Below are 23,366 nucleotides of genomic sequence, written 5' to 3'. Positions count from 1 at the left end.
ACAACACAAATTCAAGTGTTTGCTCCCAGGCTGGCGGCACGCGGTGGGCGACTGGTTAGAGCGTCTGCCTCACAGTTCTGAGGACCGGGGTTCAATCCCCGGCCCCGCCTGTGTGGAGTTTGGATGTTCTCCCCGTGCCTGCGTGGGTTTTCTCCGGGCACTCCGGTTTCCTCCCACATCCCAAAAACATGCACGGTAGGTTAATTGAAGGCTCTAAATTGCCCGTAGGCGTGACTGTGAGTGCGAATGGTTGTTTGTTCCTATGTGCCCTGCGATTGGCTGGCAACCGGTTCAGGGTGTACCCCGCCTCCTGCCCGATGAGAGCTGGGATAGGCTCCGGCACGCCCGCGACCCTAGTGAGGAGAAGCGGCTCGGAGAATGGATGGATGGATGCTCCCAGACTCCGCCTGTTGGTATTAGGTGGAATTGACAGCGACATGCTCGTCTCCTTACGACCGCCGGTGTGGAATACAAAATAATAAGAAAGAATTAAGATGTTAAAAAATGCAGTAATACAAAGTCATAATTTAATAATAAAAGACAATGATGGAATCATAAAAATAAACAAATAATAAAATATGTTTTTAAAAATCAGTAACACACGTAACGAAAATACTATTAAAAACTAAATGAATCAAATAATTTAGAAAATAATTAATGTATATTATTAAAATCATAACATCTAAAAACTACAACAATAACAAATAATAAAATCATATTTAAATGTTAACAATAAAAAATACAGTAACTGTAATGCCAATTACCATTATCATACTAAAATATACTATTGCAAATAAATATGACTAATAAATACTACCGCTGCTGCTGCTAGTTTAGATTTGAAAGGCGCTTAAAAATTAATAGCATGCTTAATAACTCATAAGTAACAATTATTACTAATTGTGATTGATGATAATAAAACAAGCAGATTTCTCTCAGTCAGTCGACATATGAATAAAAACATTATGTACCTATGTAATAATGTATGTGTAAAAACATACATAGAAACTAATATTATGATGATGATTATTATTATTATTTAAATATTTGGATAATATTTTAACCCTTTAAAGGGTTAAAATATTAAAACAAACCTTCGACACAACAACACTTTTTCTTAATTTCTGTATATTGCAATGCATTTTCTCATTATTCTACATTCATCTCTACAGTATTTTACAATTCCGGTTTCGAGCCCAGTGACCGGACTACAGCTGCGCCTAATTTTTCAAAGCACTTCAGGTCAACAGCACCACCTAAAGGCCGCAAGAGCATTGGCCGGGGGGACAAGTGCCTTTTCTCCAATCCCCGTCACACTTTGGCCTTATCACCAAGGCCACATTGTTCTCTCGTCCAACAGATGACATCAGCGCCAACGTCGGCACATCGCTCGCCTCGCTCTTGTCATCGCAGATTTGCCGCGTGCTCGCCTCCTTTTTGGTCCCGCTCCCGTGACTGCGGCGGCGGCGGCGGCCTTGACCGGTTGTGTCGCACACCTCCCAAAAAATGTGCTCTCCGATACCAGAAGGAACACCGTATCAGCATGTGCGCCTCCCCAAGTGATCGCACCTTTCCCCAGATGCTTTTAAGGCGCTTACTTCACTTTTTAGAAGCTTTACGTATCACACCGTGTGTAGCGATTGCTGATGTACCTCCACCAAGGACAAAATGTTCGAAAACGTAGCCAAAAATTGAATGAAGCGATGTACTTTTCATATCTATTTGGTAGCGAGAAAAGTGATTCCCACAGTGCACCATGAGAGCTCATCGGGTGTGCCACGGGAAATGATCCATTCTATCGATTTCTATAGAAATCTTGTAACAACACACTGTACGTATCGAAACCGAAATGGCGCCACAAAACACGAACAAACTTTCGCCTCTGAAATGGCAAAATCAAGTTTGTGCCTCCAATCCAAAAACAGCCATATGGCCTCGCAGGGCTACCCTGTAAAGTAAATTCAGAGATTTGTTTCTAAATACATTCTACAAGCCCAATTCCAATGAAGTTGGGACGTTGTGTTAAACATAAATGAAAACAGAATGCAATGATTTGCAAATCACGTTCAACCTACATTTAAATGAATAGACTACAAAATACGAAGACGGCGACCCCGGACTGTTGAACAGCTGAAGGTGAATTCCACCGACAGAGCTTCAACAATTTGCGTCCTCGGTTCCCAAACCTTTATTGAATGTTGTTAAAAGAAACACAGTGGTAAACGTGTTGCAGCCATCAAATTCTAAGTTTATGATTATTTGCTAAAAAACAATCAAGTTGATCAGTTTGAACATTACATATCTTGTCTTTGTCGTGCATTCAATTAAATATAGGTCGAACATGATTTGCGAATCATTGGATTCTGTTTTTATTTATGTTTAACACAACGACCCAACTTCATTGGAATTGGGGTTGTACTATTGAACATTAGTGCTGAAAATGTGCAAAGACTGAGAGCAACGTAGTCCTAAATTGTTGTGATATAGTGTTCAACTATTTTTCACCAAGACCAGGCACGCACTTGGGCTTTCAGGTATGAGTCGGCCCCTTCCCCGCTACATAGGCACTTGGCGGCTTCACCCTATCTGTGGCGATACGGCACAATTGCGAGTTACTTAGTAATAGCAACTTGGCCCATTACTATCACTACAGCATGCCGTTATCCAGCAAGCTATGCCTACAACGTCTTCCCTGAAGTGTCTCGTGTTATCCGTGCTACGGTGTTCCTGTTATGTGGACCCACACACCATACGGAGCGAGGCGGTGACGAATAAGACGAGCCCACAGTGTGGCTAACGCAAATGCTGTTGCTAGTTCAACTACGTCAGGAGAGTGGTCCAGTGGAGAGGAGTAAACATGGCTCGTACGACTGACCCTGAAATTGTGGCGCCTCCAAGATCGTTTAGGTCAGCAGGGTGTGAGAAATTTGGATTGAGCTCACATAGTTGACAAGACCCAGACTATTTGCCGCAAGTGCTGCTCCTTCACAAAATTGATTTAAGTGGTACTTAGGTTGTCTATTACATTGTAATTTAAAGCACAGACAAGAATGTTACCTCAGAGGTTTAGTTTTACAATCATTTATAATTAAAAGTTATAAATAATCAAACTTTTGCGATCATAATATCCTCTTCCTTAAAAATCAAATTGCGTATCAGAAATTGAGATTAAACATGTAATATTGACTTTAGTGGTAGGTTACAGTCCCAATTCTATCGCACTTTTTCTCCCTCAGGAGCCAATCCCAGCTGACTTTGGGTGAAAGGCGGCGTCCACCCTGGAATGGTTCCCAGCCCATCACAGGACTTGTAAAGACAAACACCCATTAACAACTAAGGGCAATTTTGATTCTTTAATTCAACTAAAATGCATGTTTTTTTGGAATGTGGGATGAGTATCCGAGTACCCGGAGAAAACCGCTCGACCACCATGTTCATCTATGCCAGCGGCATACAGTGACAGACGGAACAATTAAATGCTCTTTCACTGGATGCCACGAGGTACAATTAACCTGTGTATCCACCTGTTGCAGTCTCAAGTGATATCACCTGATTATGCACCTCTGCTTACCCAGACGATAGGACTTCGATCAATGCGAACTTGTCTAGCCGACTATGTCCTTTGGGGAGGAACTCACTGTGGGAGTAGTTATTATGTGAATTAGCCCACTGTGACGTCACAATCTGGCAAGACCCCCTTTTTATGCTTGTATCATGGGTCAGAATGTGCAAAATGTTGCCTTAAAACATTACCTGTGGAGTTAATAACGGTTTTATGATGCCTCACCCGCGGTAGAAATCAGAGAAGAAGAAGAAGCTTCAGCTGGGGCGAGGGGGTGTCCTTCGGCTGTGAACAGGCAGTGGACATCGTCTTCCGTCTTCACCATGGACGCCGGGGGTGGCAGGTTCACCGGGCTGCAAAGGCCCAGCTCCTCTTCCTGAGCTTGCTGCCTCCTCAAGGCAACCTGGAAGACCAAAAAATGACCTATTTATTTACCAATATATTGCTAATCAATCCATTATATTGGCTCAATCGTCAATATAAGGGTTATTTGTGTCAGGGCACCGCCAATTTGCAGGAGAAACAATATAGTACATAAACCAGTTTGTAAATTCATTCATTTTTAATGGCCTTTTTCTCTTACTGTGAATGTTTTGGACAATTTTAGATATGAATGAAAAATGCAGACAACTAACTTGTAGCATCTTTTCTACAGTGCAAGGACGACTAAATATTGGAATCTACCGTAATTCACATGATAAATAGAAATGCTACAGGTAGCATATTATAGCAAAGAAAAAATCTGTCTACTGCTGTATCTACTAACTAATCAAATGTATTTCTATGTCCTACTATTTGATAGTAATGAAATAGCTTATATATTTAAGACCGAATAAAAATTCAATACATGGTTGAAAAGTATTTTTTTTCCAAATAAGTAGGACATAAAGGATAACTTAGTGTGTATTAATTGGCATGTTAATATATGACGTATTGAGCAATAGAGCAAAAAAAAAAAAATCTAATTTCCCACTGTTTATTAGTAATTGCTGAGCTTCATAAGATAAAATACACTAATTAAACAAACTCCATACATTTGAAGAAAGACGTTTTTCCTATCGATAAGTTAACCATGACTAAATACACGGGGAAATGTGATAGCATTTAAATTAGCACACTAATTAAAACATGCTAGCCTACCACACAAATGAATTCAATTACTGCTATTTAGTCAATGTAGTGTTGGAAATTGAAAGAAAATATCAACAACAACTATAGACAACACATGGCCTACCGATTAAAAAAAAAAAAAAAAAAAGGTCCCAAAAAGTATAACGTTATGGAGGACTACATATGGAAATATGTCATCATTAATTTGCTAATATACAACATACAGCATAATACAGCAAAATAAATCCTGTATTTCAAAGTAATGACTAATCCTATTAAGACTGAGTAAACATTAAATACATCGTTGAAAAGTCGTTTTGTAGAACTTAAGGACGACGATTAGCGTGCTAATACACAATATGACATACAGTACAGTATCGCATCATGCAGCTAAAAAAAATGGAAAAAAATAAAAACAACATTTCCTACTGTTTAATAGTAATGACTAAGCTTAATATAAGTGATTTAAATAATTAACCAACATTTTATAAATTGGAGCAAAGCATTTTTCTTACAAATAAGTGAACCATTAAATACACGGGGCTACGTCAGAGCTTTCAAATTAGGCCGCTAATTAAAATGTGCTAGGCTATAACACAGATGCATTCAATTATTGCTATTTGGTTAATTTAGTGTTGGAAATTGAAAGCGAATATCAACAACTGTAGAGAGTCCGTAGCGTAGCTATTTAAAAAAACAACAACAAAGTAGTTTTTGTCGAGAGTAAAACATAAAGGACAACTAAATATGGAAGTATGTCATTATTAGAATGGTACTATACATGTAGCATAATGCAGTAAATCCATCCTAATGCATTTGAACAATATGTTGTTGTTTTTTTCTACAAATAAGTAATTGGTGACTGAACACACGAGGATAGTTGCTAGCTTTTAAACACTAATTGAAATGTTTCTCTAGCATATCACAAAAAAATCATTAAATTACTTTACATGAAGTCCATATAGCATAATTCAGCAAAAACCACCCCCGCGGCCTTGCGTGGACCTGTTACCTTTTTACTCCAGAAAATCACCTTACTTGTAATGGAGTGTTGCAATGGGGGGGGGGGGTTGATGTTTTAGTTGAGCCTGTGAGTGGGCAACTAAATGAGTGACAGCTCCTATGGTTTCGCCTTCTGTCTCTGATTGGTTGTTTTTCCTCGGGCCCAGTGGTTTCTCGATATCAAATTCGAGGCAAAAGATGGGGCCAAAGACGGCAATTTTGTTTCTCACAGATCATGCTTATCATGTACTACTGTCAACTGATATCGACTGTTTTAACCAATATGACAAAAAAACAGATGTTCATTTTTTCCAAATTCTCACTTTGAATGAAGACGATACAATGACTTTATTTATGGATGTATTGATTTCTTCCCAGACAGCAATGACAGCACATAAATCACATTCCACTCTAGTCATGCCTAATTAATGAACAATTAACACATGAATGAAACCTATTCAATACATCAAACGTTTCGGTGTGGTATCGTTGACGTTTTGTGTGATGGAGGACGGCTAACAGGTGAGGCGTGTGCGTGCGTGCGTGCGTGCGTGTTTACCTGAGCCGCCATGACCCTCTGCCTCTCGGCTATGAGCTTACACTTATCACACTGGCAGTCCTTCCACTTGCAGAAGCGCTTGTGGCCCTTCAGGTGCGACACGTAGCCGTGGTTGCGGCAGCGGGAGCACTTGGGCATCCGCGGCCCCCGCTGCTGGACCGCGGCCGGCGGCGACGGAGACGACGACGGCGGAGGCTGCTCGCCGGTCGGAGGTGCCAGTTCGCTCATGGCCGGAGGAGCTCGGAAATGAAAAGTGATCATTATGGTGATGATTATGAAGGTGGAGGCTGAGAGGACGCCAGTCCTCCCCCGTCCTCGAGCAACTTTCTTTCTTTCTTTCTTTCTTTCTTTTTTTTTGTACAAACGTGGGAGTTGTTTTCACATGTGGGAGGAAGGTACACTGCACTATATTTCCAGGTCCGGGAAAATTCAATTTCAAATCCAATATAATTCAATTAAAATGGCATGATTAAGATTATGACAAATGTTAACGATTACTCAAGACCCGGTATATATTATTTGCATTCTACTTAAATTCATTGCATATATTGATCATTTATTATATACAGGGTGGTTGAAAAGTAACTCCCTATTTTAAAATACTTATAATTTATTCATATGTTGTAAGGTTTTTTCTCAATTGTTTTGTGTATGTTCGATGATGAAAGGACTAAGTCTATTCTACCAAACCAACGACTTTGGAAGAACTTTAAAAAAAATAATCATGTAAAAATGATATTAAAAGGACCTCTTATTGCGGGCCGCCTAAAACACACCTGTTCAATAATCCTGCTGTCTAATTAGCATCTTCATTTGTCACATCTATCTATCTATCTATCTGGCTTGATTTATTTACACGACATGATACACGTGTTTACTCGAATATCTGAGATTGGTTTTTTTTTTTATTACTATTTCAACAGTGTAGGAACCCAGCAATACAATCATGTCATTCACTCTAATGCTTACTTATCTTGCTCCAAAACGCAACTAAAGCGGTGTGAGGGCAATTCTTTTCATATTTACCAACATACTAACATTGAATATATATTAAAACAGCATTTTTATTAAAAGATCACGAGAGGTTGTGCATAGTTGCTATTTTGACCTGCCGTTCCTAAGGTATCCGCTGAGTCCTTCTTTCGCCAAGCGTCCCTGAATGCACCATTGCTTAGCAACCACGTAGCGCGCTTAGCCGCGGTCAACTTTTTCTGAAGCTAACTTAAACTTTCCTGCCATGCCCAAAAAGGAGAAGAAACAAGAGGAAGGCGACAAAACAAAGAAAAAGCAAACTCGAGTCACTCCCGCTGAAGAACGAGAGTCTGGGGACAAAGAGAAGGATTTATATGTCGTTCAAATCCGCTTTTTGACCGAGGAGCTCGAGAGGTGAATCACATCAGAGAGAGAGAGAGAGACAGAGAGAGAGAGAGAGAGAGCGATAGATAGATAGATAGATAGATAGATAGATAGAGAGAGAGAGAGAGAGAGAGAGAGAGAGAGAGAGAGATAGATAGATAGATGATTGACAGGTCGACTGGCCAATAAAGTAGTGCAGGTAATGATTGACGTTTAGACAGACCAATGACAGGCCTGTCACTGTTGCTGAGTGTAACGATTGACGAGTAAACGTGCACCTGTTGGTGCTGCTGCTTGTGTTGATTGACAAGTAGACTGACCATTGACTGGACGTGTGCAGACAGCAGCTGAAATGCAAGCGGCTGGAGAAGGAGAAGACGTCGCTGGCGCGTCGTTGCGTCTCCGTGGAGACGGAGAAGAAGGATGCGGTAGAGTACTTGAAGAGGGAGCTGCTCGAGAAGGAGGACGAGGTGGACCGGTCGGCGGAGCAGCTGGACCAGAGTCTGCGCGAAGCCCGCACAGACCGGGACGACCTGAGGAGCCGGTTGACTGGGGAACTCCGGGAACTCCAGGATCGCGTCCACCGGCTGGAGGATGACAACGCCGGGCTAGGTGAGCAGGACCCGAGCACTGGCCCAAACGCTATCGGGAGCACTGACCCACATGTACCTCCTAAATCGAATGATTTATTCCATGAAATTGGATTACAGTGTTCCCAAGCGATTCGCCATTCAAGTAATTGACACCACCCCCAAAGACGTTTGCTTGTATATGGTGGAAAAATCCACTGCTTTTGTTTCGATGAAACTCCTCGATGCACTTCAACATAGTTCATTGGCACCAAGATGCATCAAGATTGCATCAAAACGCTGCTTTTGTCTGAATGAAGCACTTCCTTGGCACCAAGATGCTACAAGATGACAGGAAAGCGCTACTTTTGTCAAAATGAAGCTCCTCAACTCACTTCAACATAATTCATTGGCACCAAGATGCCACTAAATTAATACTTTTATTGCTTTGGCACGAGCACACTTTTTCAGCAAATAATGGAGGAGAGGCAAACAAACAAACAAACAAACTAACAAATCAGCAATACATGTTTACCTTTGATGTGCGCAGGCCGCTGCACACATCAAAGGGGACATCTTTTTCGAGTATTTAGTATTTATGTAAAATTGTCTCGATGGTGCCTCAGTAAACATGAGAAATATGTATTCAAGTCATCCACGCATTCCTAAATTCCAGACATTTTTCTGCGGAGAGGACTGAAATCAGGTGATTCGAATTTCTCGAGCTTCTCTACGTCACCAGGGAAGATCTCCACCTTCCCTTTCGGGCTCCCAAGCCAGCGTGCTCTCACAAGTGGGTCTTCTACACAGGGGCAACCAATCAGAGGAAAGGGGGCGGTCTTAGCCAAATATGGACAAAGTGGATACAAAACTGGGTCAAACAGAAGTAGCTGTGATGTTCATGGCACAGTTGCGTGCTGTTATAGTGTGGGGTCTCTTCTAGAATAGCAATGGTATAGTGGTGGTATTAAGAAGTGGATTAAGTTGGATAAATCCCCACTGAAGGTCAAATGGCAATTTTACTGACACTACTCCTAGTGGTCAGGCTGGCGGCGGTGGAGACCTTCGAGAAACAGAAGGGGCAGCTGATGTTCGACATGGCGGCCGCAGAGAAGAAGTTGGCCGACCGGGAGGAGGAGCATGCCGACGCCGTGCAGGCCGCAAAGATGGAGGCTCTGCTGGAGAAGACCAGGTGACAACATCGAGAACGCATCACTGTCCATGTCACCGTGTTGTTGCAAGATGGCTGCCATGGTTGGCCAGCTTTGCATGGTTTTTATTGGACGGTAGCTATAATCTGCGATTTCTGTCACCCCCTACTGCTGGAATTCAGCATTACACCAAAGCCTCAGTCCCCATCTCTCCACCCATCGCGGGTGAATATACAGCGTGTAACAAAGCTGTTGAAAGTCGCGAGGTAAATAAAACGGGTGGAAAGAAACTCAATAGTTTAAGATTCTCTAACCACTGCTGTGTTGCAGTACCTTTTTGCTCATGTAGAGTCACATTCACATTTCCGGGTTGTCCCCAACCCATTCAATTAATGTACATTATAAAGTATACATATTATTGTGTTTTACAACACACATTTCTATTCTACCTGTGGATAAAAAAGTGGCCAAAATGTATGCGGGGGGGGGGGGGGGGGTATATGTCTGGACCTCTTGGCCCCAAGTCAAATAACTCTTAAAATACTGTATCGCACCTTCCTCCTGTTCATGTAGCTACCCACTTCTTCCTTAACTATTACTGTATCTTTTTATGGTTTAATAAATGTGATGCAGTACAATAATGTATGTGCAGCATCAAACGCACGTCCATTAGCGATACATGCTTTTCATTGGACAGTTGAAAAAGAAAAACATTTTCTTCTGAGAAAGGAAAAAGAAAACAAAAAAATCTGGAGCTAATGTACATGTTTTTCATTGGACATTTATTTTAAAAAACAAGCACATCCGCCTCACAGTTCGGAGGACCGGGATTCAAATCCCAGCCCCGCCTGTGTGGAGTTTGCATGTTCTCCCCGTGCCTGGTTGGTTTTCTCCGGGCACTGCGGTTTCCTCCAACATCCCAAAAACATGCATGCATTGGAGACTCTAAATTGCCCGTAGGTGTGAATGTGAGTGCGAATGGTTGTTTGTTTGTATGTGCCCTGCGATTGGCTGGCAACCGGTTCAGGGTGTACCCCGCCTCTCGCCCGATGACAGCTGGGTTAGGCTCCAGCATGCCCGCGACCCTGGTGAGGAGAAGCGGCTCAGAAAATGGATGGATGGATGGATGTATTAGAAGAAATAAAAAGAAAAGGGGGGGATGGTTAGAAAATATCAGACGAAAAAGCTGCTTTTCATCAAACAGTAATAATCCTTTTATCAGAGAAATGAAAAAAGAAAAAAAAGAAAAAAAAAGGAAAATCTGGGATGATGTTATTTTTGGCGGGGGGTAGTTGCATGAAACAAGTTACATGTTTTTCATTGGCCTGACAGGTTTGTTTTTACTTTTTTCATTTTATCTAGGAAAAAAGAAAAAAAACTCAAGACAAATAAATAACATTACTTTTCATAACAGCTTTTTAAAGTTCTTTTTAATCAATGAACAAAACTTTTTTTTAACCAAGAAAAAAACCCTTTTCCTTCCTTTGATCAAAGAAAGTCATTTTTCCGTTGTTGAAAAGAAGGCAAGGCACATCAAGTTTGAAAACGGCCTGTAAAGTTGCCCTTTCTGTCCTGTGGAAAGGCTGGAGAAGGAGCTGGAGGCCCAGGCGGCGGCGAGGGCGGCGGAGGTGGAGCTTCTGGTGGAGCAAAAGCTGCCCGAGGCCAGCAAGCGGGTGGCGCTGGAGAACCTGGAGGTGAAGGCGCGATATGCCGAACTGTCCGAGAAGGCCCACCAGCTGGCGCGGGAAAACCACGCCCTGAGACAGCAGAGGGGCCGGACGGCGACCGACGTGGCCATCCTCGAGGAAACCATCGCGAAAATGGCGCGGCAAAGCTGCGTACGCAAGAAGGTCCGTTTTTCCAGTTACCAGCCACCGCTTGGTCCATTTTTTGTTTTGTGTTGTGAGACCAAATTTGAGTTCTGAACAAGCTTCAGATAAGCCACCACTTGAGTGAAGTGACAAAAGGAAGAAAAAAAAGAGCAATTAGCAGAATAGTAAAATAACAAACTAAAATTACATTTTAGGATACATCCAAAGTAGAAAAAAAAGGATTCAACAAAACTTGATGCAAGCTTTTTTCTCGATTTTTCTTCAAATGAAATGTGATTATTACTAACTGTATTAACGACCTCCGTCCACCAGGTGGCGCAGCAGTTGCAGGCAGAGCTGACAGAGCGCAGTTGTGAGCTGGAACTACTTCGGAACCAACGCGACCAATCCCGCGCCGAGCTGGAGGCACTCAGGTCCAAACTTAACCGTATATCGGCCATGTTGTCACGTGACATAATTTTCTGCCTATGATGCCATCTTCATTCAAATGTTTCCATTATTGTGGTTGGGACAAACTTCCTTGCGGGAGGTAACAGTAATTTCCTGGTATACAACCGACTCGAGGGACACCCTACCACAACCCCTTTTTTCCCCTGCGCAGAAAGAGGCATGCCGCGGCGTCGAGTCGTCTGGAGGCGGAGCTACAGGTGGAGAGGAAGACGACTGGCCGGACGAAGGAAGCCGTCACCGCCCTCAAACTGACTTTCATGGTAACATTTGACATGTTCCAAAAAAATTAGAAAAAGTAAAAATGAAATTGGAAAAAAAAAAAATAATCTAACAAAAAAGATTAAATGTTAAGCAACTATTTGCATCGGAATATTTGAGGTTTGAAATTTGACAAAAATTTATTTACGTTTCTTGGCTTCTATGCAATATTATTTAAACATTTTATATAACAATAAAAGGCTCAAATTCCATCTTATTGCTCATATTTTAACACCTAATTCACTATGCTTCAGTATCAATTTAATACTACTCAGTTTTGATGTGGATACATTTAAATCGAAGTTTAGGCAAAATAAATGGGTCAAATTAAGTATAAATGTAATTTTCTACTCATTTTGTGTATGTTTAATGTTTAAAATTTGTATGAAATAAGAAATGCTTATTGAGATTTTTAAAAAAGAAATGTAATATTATTGCTCATGTCTAGTCTAAATAATGTGTGTGTGTGTGTGTGTGGGGGGGGGAGGGAGGTAAATTTTCTGAATTGTTTTGCTGTTATACATTTGAAAAATTCATATTCCTTTGCACCGACTGATTAGCACATCTGCCTCACAGTTCTGGGGACCGGGGTTCAAATCCCGGCCCCACCTGCGTGGGTTTTCTCCGGGCACTCCAGTTTCCTCCCACATCCCCAAAACATGTGTGGTAAATAAATTGACATCTCTAAATTGCCCGCAGGTGTGACTGTGAGTGCAGATGGTTGTCTGTTTGTATGTATGCATGTGTCCTGCGATTGACTGGCGACCGGTTCAGGGTGTACCTGGCCTGCCGCGCTAAAATGGCTGGGCAGCCCGCGACCCTAGTGAGGATAAGCGGCAAAGAAAATGGCTGGATGGATTATTATTATTCATGCTTTTTGCATAGTTGTTACTCAATTTTAAATAGGAATATCTTATTTTGGTTAAATTTTGCTTGAATTTAGTATTACTGGTCACATTCTACTCAAATCTAGGTGGCTAAATAAAAATGCTGGTGAGATTGAGTATGCAGCAAATGTAATACTACTGGAACATCTGAGCTTTATTTGGTGTTAATCAGAGACACTTTAAAATGGTGCCAGGTGCCTGCTGACTCCCATTTAAGTTGAGTTTGAATGTGATTGGTTAATTCTGAACATAGCCATATCCCAGTTATAGACGGCGTGCACACTTGTGCAACCACCATCTCGATTTTTAGACGGACTCTCGAAAATATTTTTTAAAATAAATAATTGAGTTGTACAGGTTGTAGGTCACATTAACGGTGGAACGAGTTTTGAAACTATTTATCTTGGTCTCATTTTTTTGAATATCGGAAAAGAAAAGAAAAACCTGGCTTTTGAACAGGGTTGTGCCAACTTTTTCTATCGGCTTGTTTACCTGGTCCAGGATGAAGTGGTGGATGTGGTCCAGTGGAAACAGCAGATGCAGAAGCTCCTGGCTCTCCTGGAAGGCACCACCATCGCTCCCCTAAGTGACCCCAACCTGAACAAAGAGGACCCGGCAAGCCATAGGTCGGAACTCCTGGAACTCAAATGGTCCTTTCCACTTCCTGTTTGTTCATTTGTTGTGTTTGAATAGGACGGGAAGCGGGCACATCCATCTGGGCTCGGTCCCCCGGCCCGCTCTAAAGACCAAACATGCACCCTCACACAGGTTAGCAGTGTTTTGTTTTTTTTCTAACATAGAATACAAATGTGGAATTTTTTTTGTTGCTCAAATGTATGATGAATGTCAATTGTTTTTGCTCAAATTTCGTGGAAATGTTATTGTATGGTCTACATTTTATAGATTTAATATTAATTCAAAATGTTTTAATTTCACTCAAAAATCCTGGCACCAAACATCTATGTTAAACTGAGGGAAGGAGGTTCATTTAATCAGGCCATTGTTTGTCTAATAGAAAAAAAGTGCTTTTCCGCCATTTTGTAGCATATTCAGTTAATTACACACCTTTTGCGGTGGCTGTTATTTATTTGCCACAAGGCTAATGCAGCAAAGATCTTTGAAAAGAGTTTGTATGGCTGACGCGACACAGGCGTTTGCTTTTAAATAGATTTTACACCGATTTGATCGGGCTGATCGGTATCGGCCGATATTTAGCATTTTATGCTGATCGGCTTTGTCATAATTCGCCGATCCGATCCGCAAAAGACATTTACTCTGCGTCGCCGCGTGCACAGTATATTTGAATCCAAAAGCTAGTTTATTTTTAGCCTTGTCGCGTGTCTTTTGACGTAGTACTGTAAATATCTGACGGCCAAAGAAGTTATTTAAAAAAATATATATATATATTTATAAATAAAATAAAAACTCGGCGGCGTGGGACAGACGACACGTCGGAGACAGGCAACACGTAATGCCCGGATCAGACTACGAGACAAATGTGCTCTTTCACGATTGCATTGTCAGACTACTGCAATAAAATCTTGTACTCCGCATCCCGTTTTTTACGATCATTGGGCTTTATCTTGTCAACTCAAATGCGACCGGATACACTCGTTACCGTGGCGACGACAACAAGAGTGGAGCAAGCCGACAGTATTAAATGGGGAAAAACGTGTGTTGGTGGTCACCGGTGCTCAGGACAGGAGAGGACGTTCGTTTCAGGCTTTGCTTGAGGTATGTTCACGTACTTTTAATAGGATACTGCTTGCGAGCAAATGTTATGTAGCCAAGCAAGCTAGCGGTAGCACAAACGGTTGGACGTAAACATGCCGCCGTTCTGTCGCATCATGCTCTAAAGTTTCGGTTTGGGTGAAGTAATTTAATTACAGTATGTTGGCACACATTATTTCTGTCATGTAATGTTGGTTTGGCCTGACTGATTAGAATACACGATCTGACTAGAGCAGTGATTTCCAACCTTTATGGAGCTAAGGATCATATTTTACAATTGAAAAATCTCACGGCACACCAACAAACAAAAATGTCACAAAAAGTGGATACATTAATTCTTGTATTTACTTCTTGCCATCGAATAGAAGACCATTCATTTGTTCTGTCTGTCACTATGTCTCACTGGCATAAATAGAGGAACAAAGATGCATTATTTATTGTAAATATAATTTTTGGAGCAATTAAATACACAAGTATATAATATACAGTAAACGAACATGTCATTTAAATAGACGCATTCTTCCATCTTGTGATCGGATCGGTGATCAGTTATCAGTTTTTTTAAACTCGCTGATCGGCCCCAAAAATCCTGATCGTGTAAAGCCTACTTTTAAAAGGTTGCTGTAGGATGGTGGTGTTGTGTGACACAAGCAGACTTTGATGTGCATGGCTGGCTGGCGCCGTGTTTGTGCCATTTTAAACGATGATAGCTGCATAAATTAGCGATTTAACAATTTTGGGCTGGTAGCTGTTGTGTTCATGTGAGAGCCTGACTGTATACGATAGGAATACAAGGTATACAATGGACCCCCACTGTTCGCCGGGATAGGGACTGGGGCAGACCGTGAAAATCGAAAATATGCATATAGTTGATGCCCATTATAATTGCATTAAAAAAAAAAAAAAATGTTTTTATTAAACTTGAATAAGCGGGGATAAACCACCAATAAATGTTGTTGGGGTTGGCTCCCCACAAAAACGAAAAAAAGAAAATTAAAAAGGAGAAAGAAAAAAATTCCGCCCGACAGCGACAGTATGACTAAATACTGCCACTTTATAGTTCTAATGCATTCCTTTTTCCACACTGACTATGCAGTGAATTTCGTCTCCGCTTCTGCCACACCAACTTATTGGGGGCATGTCGATAAAAAAAAAGGCAATTAGTTATTTTACAGTTACAAATACAATTACTCCAAAATGGATTGATATTATTGGAAATGACAACCAAATCTGACAAACATTTGTTGGACAAATGTTTATCATTATGAATACTGTTATAGATATATTATGAGCATTTGTGGATTAAATGCTTTTTGGGGCATTTCAAAATAGTTCCTGTCAGGATTTGCTTTGGTTGCTTATGCATTGTTCTAGCCTCACAGTTAGCCGAGTACAGACATACAATGAAGACAAGCGCTAGCTGCTTAGGCCGTTGAGCAAGAGAGAAATCCAGCTGTGTACGTTTCCTGGTGGGTTTAGTGTGTTTGTTTTATGAAGAACACAATCAAACCTGTGCACTTTCATTGATGTTTATTTTTACATGACATCACCGTGCAAAATGACGTCAATGTCAAGGACACAGAAAAAGCAGAAATGACGATACTAGATTAACGTACATTATGTAAAAAAAAAAAAAACAGTGGATGTGCTTTAAAACTATACTTTTATAAATATATATGACTTCATATGATCTTTATATGCGCTCATATTGAAAAATATGGTGGTCTCTTTAAATAGATAAAGGATTGGTAGAAATGTTGGACCAGAGATCAGCACTATGTACACCACACTACAATAATAGACAGGCGAAAATATATATATTTATAGGGATTGATTTACATTTAAAAGAAATTATTAGTGTCCATGTGGGACACCAAAAGTTGTGTGAGGCACCAGTTGGTTACATTCACATTAGGAAGTGGGCGGGTGGAAAAAAAAGGTCCAAAATGTCCACTTGGTTGGTAAGGAGTCACTGACGCTAGCTTGCGAGCTAACAAAAGCCTAACAGTCACTCACGCTAGAATTAGCCTTGGAGTGGCTAACATTAGCATCAGTGGTAGCTACATTTATCATTAGGGTCACCGGGAGCAGCTCAAATCAACCTTTAAGTCGCTAACAGTAGCCAAAATGATGCTCAAATTTGCCCCAGTGGCTAACAGTAGGCTTGGATTAGCTAACAATAACCTAAGCCATAGAGTGACCATCAGTAGCCTCAGAGCAGACCTTGAGCTTCTGGGTTGCTAAAATTCACCTCAGAGCCTGTGAGGCGCTAACGTTAGCCTCCACGTGGCTAATCAAAGACACTCCTGCGAGTGGGGCTCGGCGACATCTTGCGGCCCAATCGAGGGGTTCCCTGAAAAGGACAAAGTCGTCAAAACTGATAGAATATGGAATCGTGTCATATTTCACAAAAGATGTACATACCGGCGACTGCGCTTTGGAGAAGTTAACGTGCGCATAAAGCAAGACGGCGATGTCCTTGTGGCCGGCGTCCAGCGCAATGGACAGAGCGTTACTCTCGTCCTGAACAAAACCAAATATGGGATCAACTATTATGAATATTTGCTGAAATTTTGGCCAAATAGATGCTGTGCCTCACCCGACCAGAATGAGCAAATTAACATTTCAGGACCTGCAAAACTTCAAATTCAGTGGAAATTAAATGGCTTTGCTTTCTGTAATGCTCAACATTTTTACAATTTGATTAATTTTGCTGAAAATGAAAAAAATAGAAATTCAAATATATCATACTTCTGCTTGAAAATTTCCAGAAAAATATGCGTTCAAATTTGAACAAATATCTTTTTGCTTAAATTCAATACACATTTGATGTTTGTTCTATTTGAATAGCCAAAATTTTGTATAAATCTATTATCGTTCAAAATAGTAAAAAAAAAAAAAAAAAAAAAAAAAAAAAAAGTTAGCTTAAATGTATTACAATGTATTGTGCAAATTTAGGATAGTGGCAAACATTTTAGTTCAAATTTTGTAAAAATCTATTGTTTAAACTTATAGTAACTGTATAACATAACATTTATACTAAATTAGAAAAACTATTTTTGCTAAAAAAATGTAAATATTTTTTTTGCTTAGATTTTGTATAAATTTAAATGTTTGCCTCAAATTTAGTTTACATTTAAAAAAAAAAAACTCAGCTCAAATCTAGCTGACAATTGTTTAAAAATGTCATTTTTTTTTGCCGAATATTTGTGTATACATTATTGCTCCATTTGTTTTGCTTAAGTTGAGCATTCATATTAAAATGCATTTTTCTAAATTGTAGTTTGAAAAAAAGCTCAAATTTAGTCTCAATTGTAGTATAACGTTTGTTCAAATTATAATTAGTTATGGCTCAAATTAACAACAACCAAATTATTAAAATTTAGTAGAAACAGCTATTTTTGTTGGAATATAGTATGCAGCCTAAATGTAATGTTTGTGCTGAAATGGAGTTTGGCACGGCACGGCGACTCACGCTGTCGCTGAGCGTGGCGTCCGTGCCGGGCTGCGCCAGGAGGAGTTTGACGATGTCCACGTGACCGTGTTCGCTGGCGCACATGAGGGCAGTGGAGCCCTCGTCATCCTGCACGTTGACATCGGCGCCGTGGGCCAGCAGGGCTCGGACCATGTCCATGCGGCCGTGGCTCACCGCCAGCATCAGGCCCGTCTGGCCCGCCTGAGCCACACGCTCGCCGTTAACGTTATGACAAACTAACAGCTTCTTCAAATTGACAATATAACATTTGGCCCATGATACAGAAATATTTTGTGCCACTTTCGCATTTTTACAATAATATTTAACACCGATTTAAAAAAAAAAAAAAATCATGTATTTTTTCGTAATTTTAATAATTTTACATGCATTTGAAAAAATTACTCATCTTATATTTGAAATGTTTTACAGTCTACAGTATGTTTTTGTACCATTTGTTTAATAATCTAGATTTTTTAAATTTAAAATATATTTTATACTAAATACATATAAATATATATACATAAATAAAATAACATTCTGTAACAATGTTATTTTTAAATGAGTTAAATTTTTTAAAAATACATTTTTATTCCAATTTTAAATTTTTACATTTGTATAACTTCTATGTTTTAAAAAACATTTTGAATCAAGTTTATAAGTTAAATTTTCTATCAAGTTGATATTTTCGAAAAATAATTTGTCAATTATTAATTTGATCATTGTCAATTAATTAGCAATTATTTTCAGTTAAAATATTTTTAAATGTTATTTTTTGAAATAGCACTTTGCATCAATGGTATACTTTATTTTTATATATTTTAAAATAATACTTTTTAAATAGTTTTTAAAAATTTCTAGACTTTATAATTATCTATATATAAATATATCCATCCATTTTCTGAGCAGCATATCCTCACTAGGGTTGTGGGAGCGCTGGAGCCTATCCCAGGAATCATCGAGCAGGAGGCGGGGTACACCCTGAACTGGTTGCCAGCCAATCGCAGGGCACATATAAACAAACAACCATTAACACTCACATTCAGACCTACGGGCAATTTAGAGACTTCAATTTACCTACCATGCATGTTTTTGGGATGTAGGACGAAACCGGAGTGCCCGGAGAAAACCCACACAGGCACGGGGAGAACATGCAAACTCCACACAGGCGGGGCTGGGGATTGAATCCCGGTCCTCAGAACTGTGAGGCAGACACTCTAACCAGTCGTCCGCCGTACCGCTACTATATAAATATATATATATTATAATTTATAATCCATCTTTTTATTATTTCAAACTTACTAAAGTAGTTATGAGCATTCTTTCCGCAGCATACTAACCTGACTTGCGCGCGCGTTGACGTCACCCTTCCCGAAGAGCTCCTCCACGACGCGCATGTCTGCGGGCGTCTCCATGGCGGCTAGCGCCGCCAACATGATGGGCGTGTAGCCCGCCTTGTTCTGCTGGTTCACGTTGCACACATCTGCAACACGCACACACACACACAAATTGTTCTCTGATTGATGCGTTGCCACCTCTCTGTCAGTCACTTGACTAGCTACCCTGCCACAGGATGAGCCTGAGCTTGAAGAAGGGAGCACAAAAAGGGAAAACAACAATACATACAGTAAAGAGGACACAAAAGAGCCATAAGGCTTTTTTCACAGGGGACCTCGTCATATCTTGAGTCGTTGTGGAAAGAGATGATCATGTGACACGTACATGTAAAGAATGGAAAGAAATAAACTGGTTTCATAAAGGGGATTACTTTGCGTACTGTAGTATTTGTGTGTCGGATATGTGCCTTTAAGGGGCGTGGCCTAGTGAATGACATCAGGAAATGGAGTCAGAGATGCTCCTTGAGTGAATGAGTGCGCCATCTGACAAGAAGACAATATTGTAACTGTAAAAGTAAACTTTTGACTTCTGTATTCTTTCTTGTCGAGGTTGTTGTTGTTTTATTATTTTATTCACGATATTTTTTCTTATTCATTTATGTACTTTTTTATTCCCCTCAAACTTTAGACTGATTTGCACAAAGAAAGGACACATGCAAAGGGTGGGGATCTTCTCTTCTTGACCCTGTGCTTGTGGTCGCGGCGTCTGTGGGGGCAGGACCTCCCAGCGGGCATTGGTAGTGGACTCGCGCATGTTCCGCGGGTGCTGGAGCGGTGCCAGCTGGCATCCGCCTTGGTCCCCCGCTCTGGCTACTGCTGGGGGGAGGTGGGGGCCCCCCTGTCGCTCCTCGGGCCAGCTTCCTCCTCTTCTCTCCATTACTTGTGTCCCGCTGCGGTCGCCTCCTCCTCTTCTCATGGGGAGGCGTTGCGGTCCCCTGCGGGCTTGTGGGGTTTTCGTCCCTGCCGGGTCGGGGTGGGGGAGCGTAGGAGGGGTGGTTGGGGGGCGTTCCACCTCCCACACTCGGGGGATGACAATGATGATTTCCTCTTGTGCAGCATCATCCATGACAGGTCAGACAGTCGTTGGAATGCCGTTTGAGTTTTTGTTCCAGATCCCCTATTGTTTATTTACACTTTTTTTTAAGAGTAAAAGAAAAAACATCACAAGAAGTGACGTTGTCAAAATTAAGCTCCACCGTTTTTGACTTTTTTTTTTATTATTTATTTATTTATTTATTTTTTAAAGAAAATATTTTCTGCTGCCAGGTTGGCACAGCAAATGATCTGTTTTCAATTGCCTGATCTGCATAAATAAAGGCTAAATGACAAAAATTAAATAAATACAGAAATTTGCTTTGCGTACGTAGGACGAGAAGCTCTGCAAGCCGACTTACCGGCATCCAGCAGCTTCTTAACGACGGGGAAGTTGGAGTGCGACACACTGTAGTGGAGCGCCGTGTTGCCGTTGCCGTCAGCCATGTTGACCACGTGGCGCAGCACGTCCGGCGAGACGGCGCCGAACGCAGCCAGGTAGTCTGAAACGGCAGATCCTGACGCAGCCTTCTGGCTGGAGGCGCGGAACCACTCGTGCTGCACTGTGTTGACGCTCGCCCTCTGCAGGCAAAAAAATAAAATAATGCTTTAAATGCTGTTCTTCCACACCAAACTCCGCCAAGCACGCCTTGACTTGTTTGAAAGTTTTCCCTTGCTGTATCACATTTTTAAGCTATTGTTTTTACATTATACTTACTGTGATGCGCTCCAATGTGGGAAAGGAGAGCCTTATTACAGATGCACAATTCAGCCATTTACCGAAAGCCAGGAGAACAGCTCAACACACTGAGCACACGCACGCAGGAGCTGCTGTCGGCCACAGCTCACACCCAGACACGCCAGCCCACCTTTAAGCTCTTTAAGAGGCGGGGCCTGGTGGGGTGCCGTGTGACGTTGGCGAGCCCGCATGAGTTTCTGGGTGTGAGATGCGGCCAACAGCAGCTCCTGCGAGTGCGCTCTGAGTGTTTCACTGTTCATCACAGATTTTCACAATACAGTAGGGATTTCCACGGCAGATGGATACAGCACATAGAGCAGGGGCGCACCACAATATAATGGGGAACACTAATGCAGCCTCTCACCAGGTCTTTACTGCTCACGTCGTCGGGCTTGCTGAGGTGAACTTTGAGGACGTTGCAAGCTGCCAGCATCTTCTCGCTGAGCTCGTACCTTCACACATTAGCAACATTAGTTGCTTAGTTGGCTTGTGCCTCAGGCTGGATCTGTTAGCAACACTCACATCTTGTTTACATGAAAGAAAGCAAACAATTTCCTGACCTCTCTCTCCTCTCCTGCTCGTCCAAACTTCCTTCCTCTGCCTTCTTCTCCATGTCCTTGTCTTCTTCCTTCCCTTCTTTCTCTTCTTCCTCATTGTCATCATCCTCAGAGCCAGAGGAGCTGCTGTCCTCCGAGCTGGAGTCATCACTCGACGTCGTCTCGTAGCTGCTCCACAAGGGGGCGGCAAAGACAAATGGGAAATGAAGCTCGAGGAGGAAGGCGCTTCACCTGGAAGCTTCACCTGACACACAAAGTGATGAAAATGGGGAATGGCTGCATAGATGTCACACACCCGCCGTTGACGCCGACAAACTGGAGGTTCTTCTTGGTGCCGTTGGAGTCGCCTGGGCCATCTTTTTTCTTCATGATGGACTTGAGCGCGTTGGTTCCGCACGGCTGACCTGAAAGCACAGCAGTGTGTGCCACAGTAGCAAAAAAATAAAAAATGTAAATAAAATAAAAAAAATACAAAAAAACAAAACAGAAATCATAAAAATCACAAGAAATATGAAATAAAAATGTAAATACTCTTTTTTTAATTTCATCATTACATAAAAAAATATGAATCATCAGTAGGGAAAATCTAATTATTATATACAATTTAAAAAAGGTTGATGTTAGAAAAGCTTCATGGATGAAGGCGCCAAATAATGAAACCTCATTTAAAAAAGAATTTCAAATGTTTACTTGAAATGTGTCTTCACGTTCATGGGTACATGCAGCATTTTCCGGGCACAATGCATTTTTTCATCATTGTTATTTTTGACTTTTGGAATAGGATTTACAATGTTCATACACGTCATTCAAGCAGGGCATGGGTAATAGGCATGTTCATGTGTGTGGATGGCAACCTCAAGTAAACAAATACCTATAACGCTCTCAACACTTTTCTCAAGAGAAAAGCCTTTATTTATTAAGTGGTTCTTAACCTGGGTTCGGTGAAACAGTCTCAGGGGTTCAGTGGAGGTCAACACACACACACGCACGCACGCGCACACACACACACACACACACACACACACACACAGAGAGAGAGAGTGTGTGTGTGTCCGTTCTGTTAACCGCACTCGTATGATTCATGACATCACGCTCCGCATACCATTTGTTATGACATTTTGCAACCTCACAACTTTGTGAGCGATTATTTTTGTGGATGGTATGCATAAAAACAAAGAAAAGGAAGAATGCCGTGAAAATGATATGAGAGTAGCACTTGCCAAGGTGAAGCCGTGCATTTCTGAACTTCTCCATCAGGCAACAACAAAAGGCATAATGACTGGCAGGAAAGAGTGTATGTGTGTATATATGTGTGTGTTTTTTTTATTTATATATATATATATATATATATATATATATATATATATATATAAATACATATATATAAAAATAAATATATATATTCTGAGGACTGGGGTTCAATCCCCGGCCTCGCCTGTGTGGAGTTTGCATGTTCTCCCCGTGCCTGCGTGGGTTTTCTCTGGGCACTCTGGTTTCCTCCCACATCCCAAAAACATGGATGGTAGGTTAATTGATGACTCTAAATTGCCCGTAGGTGTGAATGTGAGTGCAGATGGTTGTTTGTTTGTATGTGCCCTGCGATTAGCTGGCAACCAGTTCAGGGTGTACCCCGCCTCTCGCCCGAAGATAACTGGGATAGGCTCCAGCACGCCCGCGACCCTAGTGAGGAAAAACGGTGAAG

The 23,366-nt window shown here is 41.3% G+C and overlaps 3 protein-coding genes across 5 annotated transcripts in view; 1 reads left to right on the top strand and 2 right to left on the bottom strand.

The window, feature by feature from the left end:
* The window catches only part of LOC133400091 (doublesex- and mab-3-related transcription factor 1-like), a 28,954-nt gene extending 22,391 nt beyond the window's left edge, over nucleotides 1-6,563 (bottom strand). For both annotated transcript variants that reach the window (XM_061672328.1, XM_061672329.1), the window contains exons 1-2: nucleotides 6,234-6,563; nucleotides 3,788-3,965 (exon numbers count right to left, since the gene is read on the bottom strand). In XM_061672328.1, the coding sequence (XP_061528312.1) occupies nucleotides 3,788-3,965; nucleotides 6,234-6,494 (439 nt within the window). In that variant the 5' untranslated portion in view covers nucleotides 6,495-6,563. The remainder of the gene's footprint in view (nucleotides 1-3,787; nucleotides 3,966-6,233) is intronic.
* Nucleotides 6,564-7,360: 797 nt separating this feature from the next.
* LOC133399560 (cilia- and flagella-associated protein 157-like) lies at nucleotides 7,361-16,208 on the top strand. The gene is made up of 9 exons (XM_061671126.1): nucleotides 7,361-7,619; nucleotides 7,930-8,201; nucleotides 9,197-9,350; nucleotides 10,892-11,159; nucleotides 11,454-11,554; nucleotides 11,743-11,851; nucleotides 13,238-13,362; nucleotides 13,430-13,504; nucleotides 16,205-16,208. The coding sequence occupies exons 1-9, from the start codon at nucleotides 7,471-7,473 to the stop codon at nucleotides 16,206-16,208; spliced, it is 1,257 nt and encodes a 418-aa protein (XP_061527110.1). The 5' UTR covers nucleotides 7,361-7,470.
* The window catches only part of kank1a (KN motif and ankyrin repeat domains 1a), a 53,649-nt gene continuing 46,308 nt past the window's right edge, over nucleotides 16,026-23,366 (bottom strand). For both annotated transcript variants that reach the window (XM_061672325.1, XM_061672326.1), the window contains exons 5-12: nucleotides 21,960-22,068; nucleotides 21,668-21,832; nucleotides 21,472-21,559; nucleotides 20,731-20,950; nucleotides 19,280-19,422; nucleotides 17,943-18,143; nucleotides 16,892-16,990; nucleotides 16,026-16,820 (exon numbers count right to left, since the gene is read on the bottom strand). In XM_061672325.1, the coding sequence (XP_061528309.1) occupies nucleotides 16,758-16,820; nucleotides 16,892-16,990; nucleotides 17,943-18,143; nucleotides 19,280-19,422; nucleotides 20,731-20,950; nucleotides 21,472-21,559; nucleotides 21,668-21,832; nucleotides 21,960-22,068 (1,088 nt within the window). In that variant the 3' untranslated portion in view covers nucleotides 16,026-16,757. The remainder of the gene's footprint in view (nucleotides 16,821-16,891; nucleotides 16,991-17,942; nucleotides 18,144-19,279; nucleotides 19,423-20,730; nucleotides 20,951-21,471; nucleotides 21,560-21,667; nucleotides 21,833-21,959; nucleotides 22,069-23,366) is intronic.

This window comes from Phycodurus eques, chromosome 3 (assembly GCF_024500275.1).
Source record: "Phycodurus eques isolate BA_2022a chromosome 3, UOR_Pequ_1.1, whole genome shotgun sequence".
NCBI classification, from domain to species: Eukaryota; Metazoa; Chordata; class Actinopteri; order Syngnathiformes; family Syngnathidae; genus Phycodurus; species Phycodurus eques.
The sequence above is the reverse complement of the archived record's forward strand: the minus strand, read 5'-3'. Positions and strand labels throughout refer to the sequence as shown.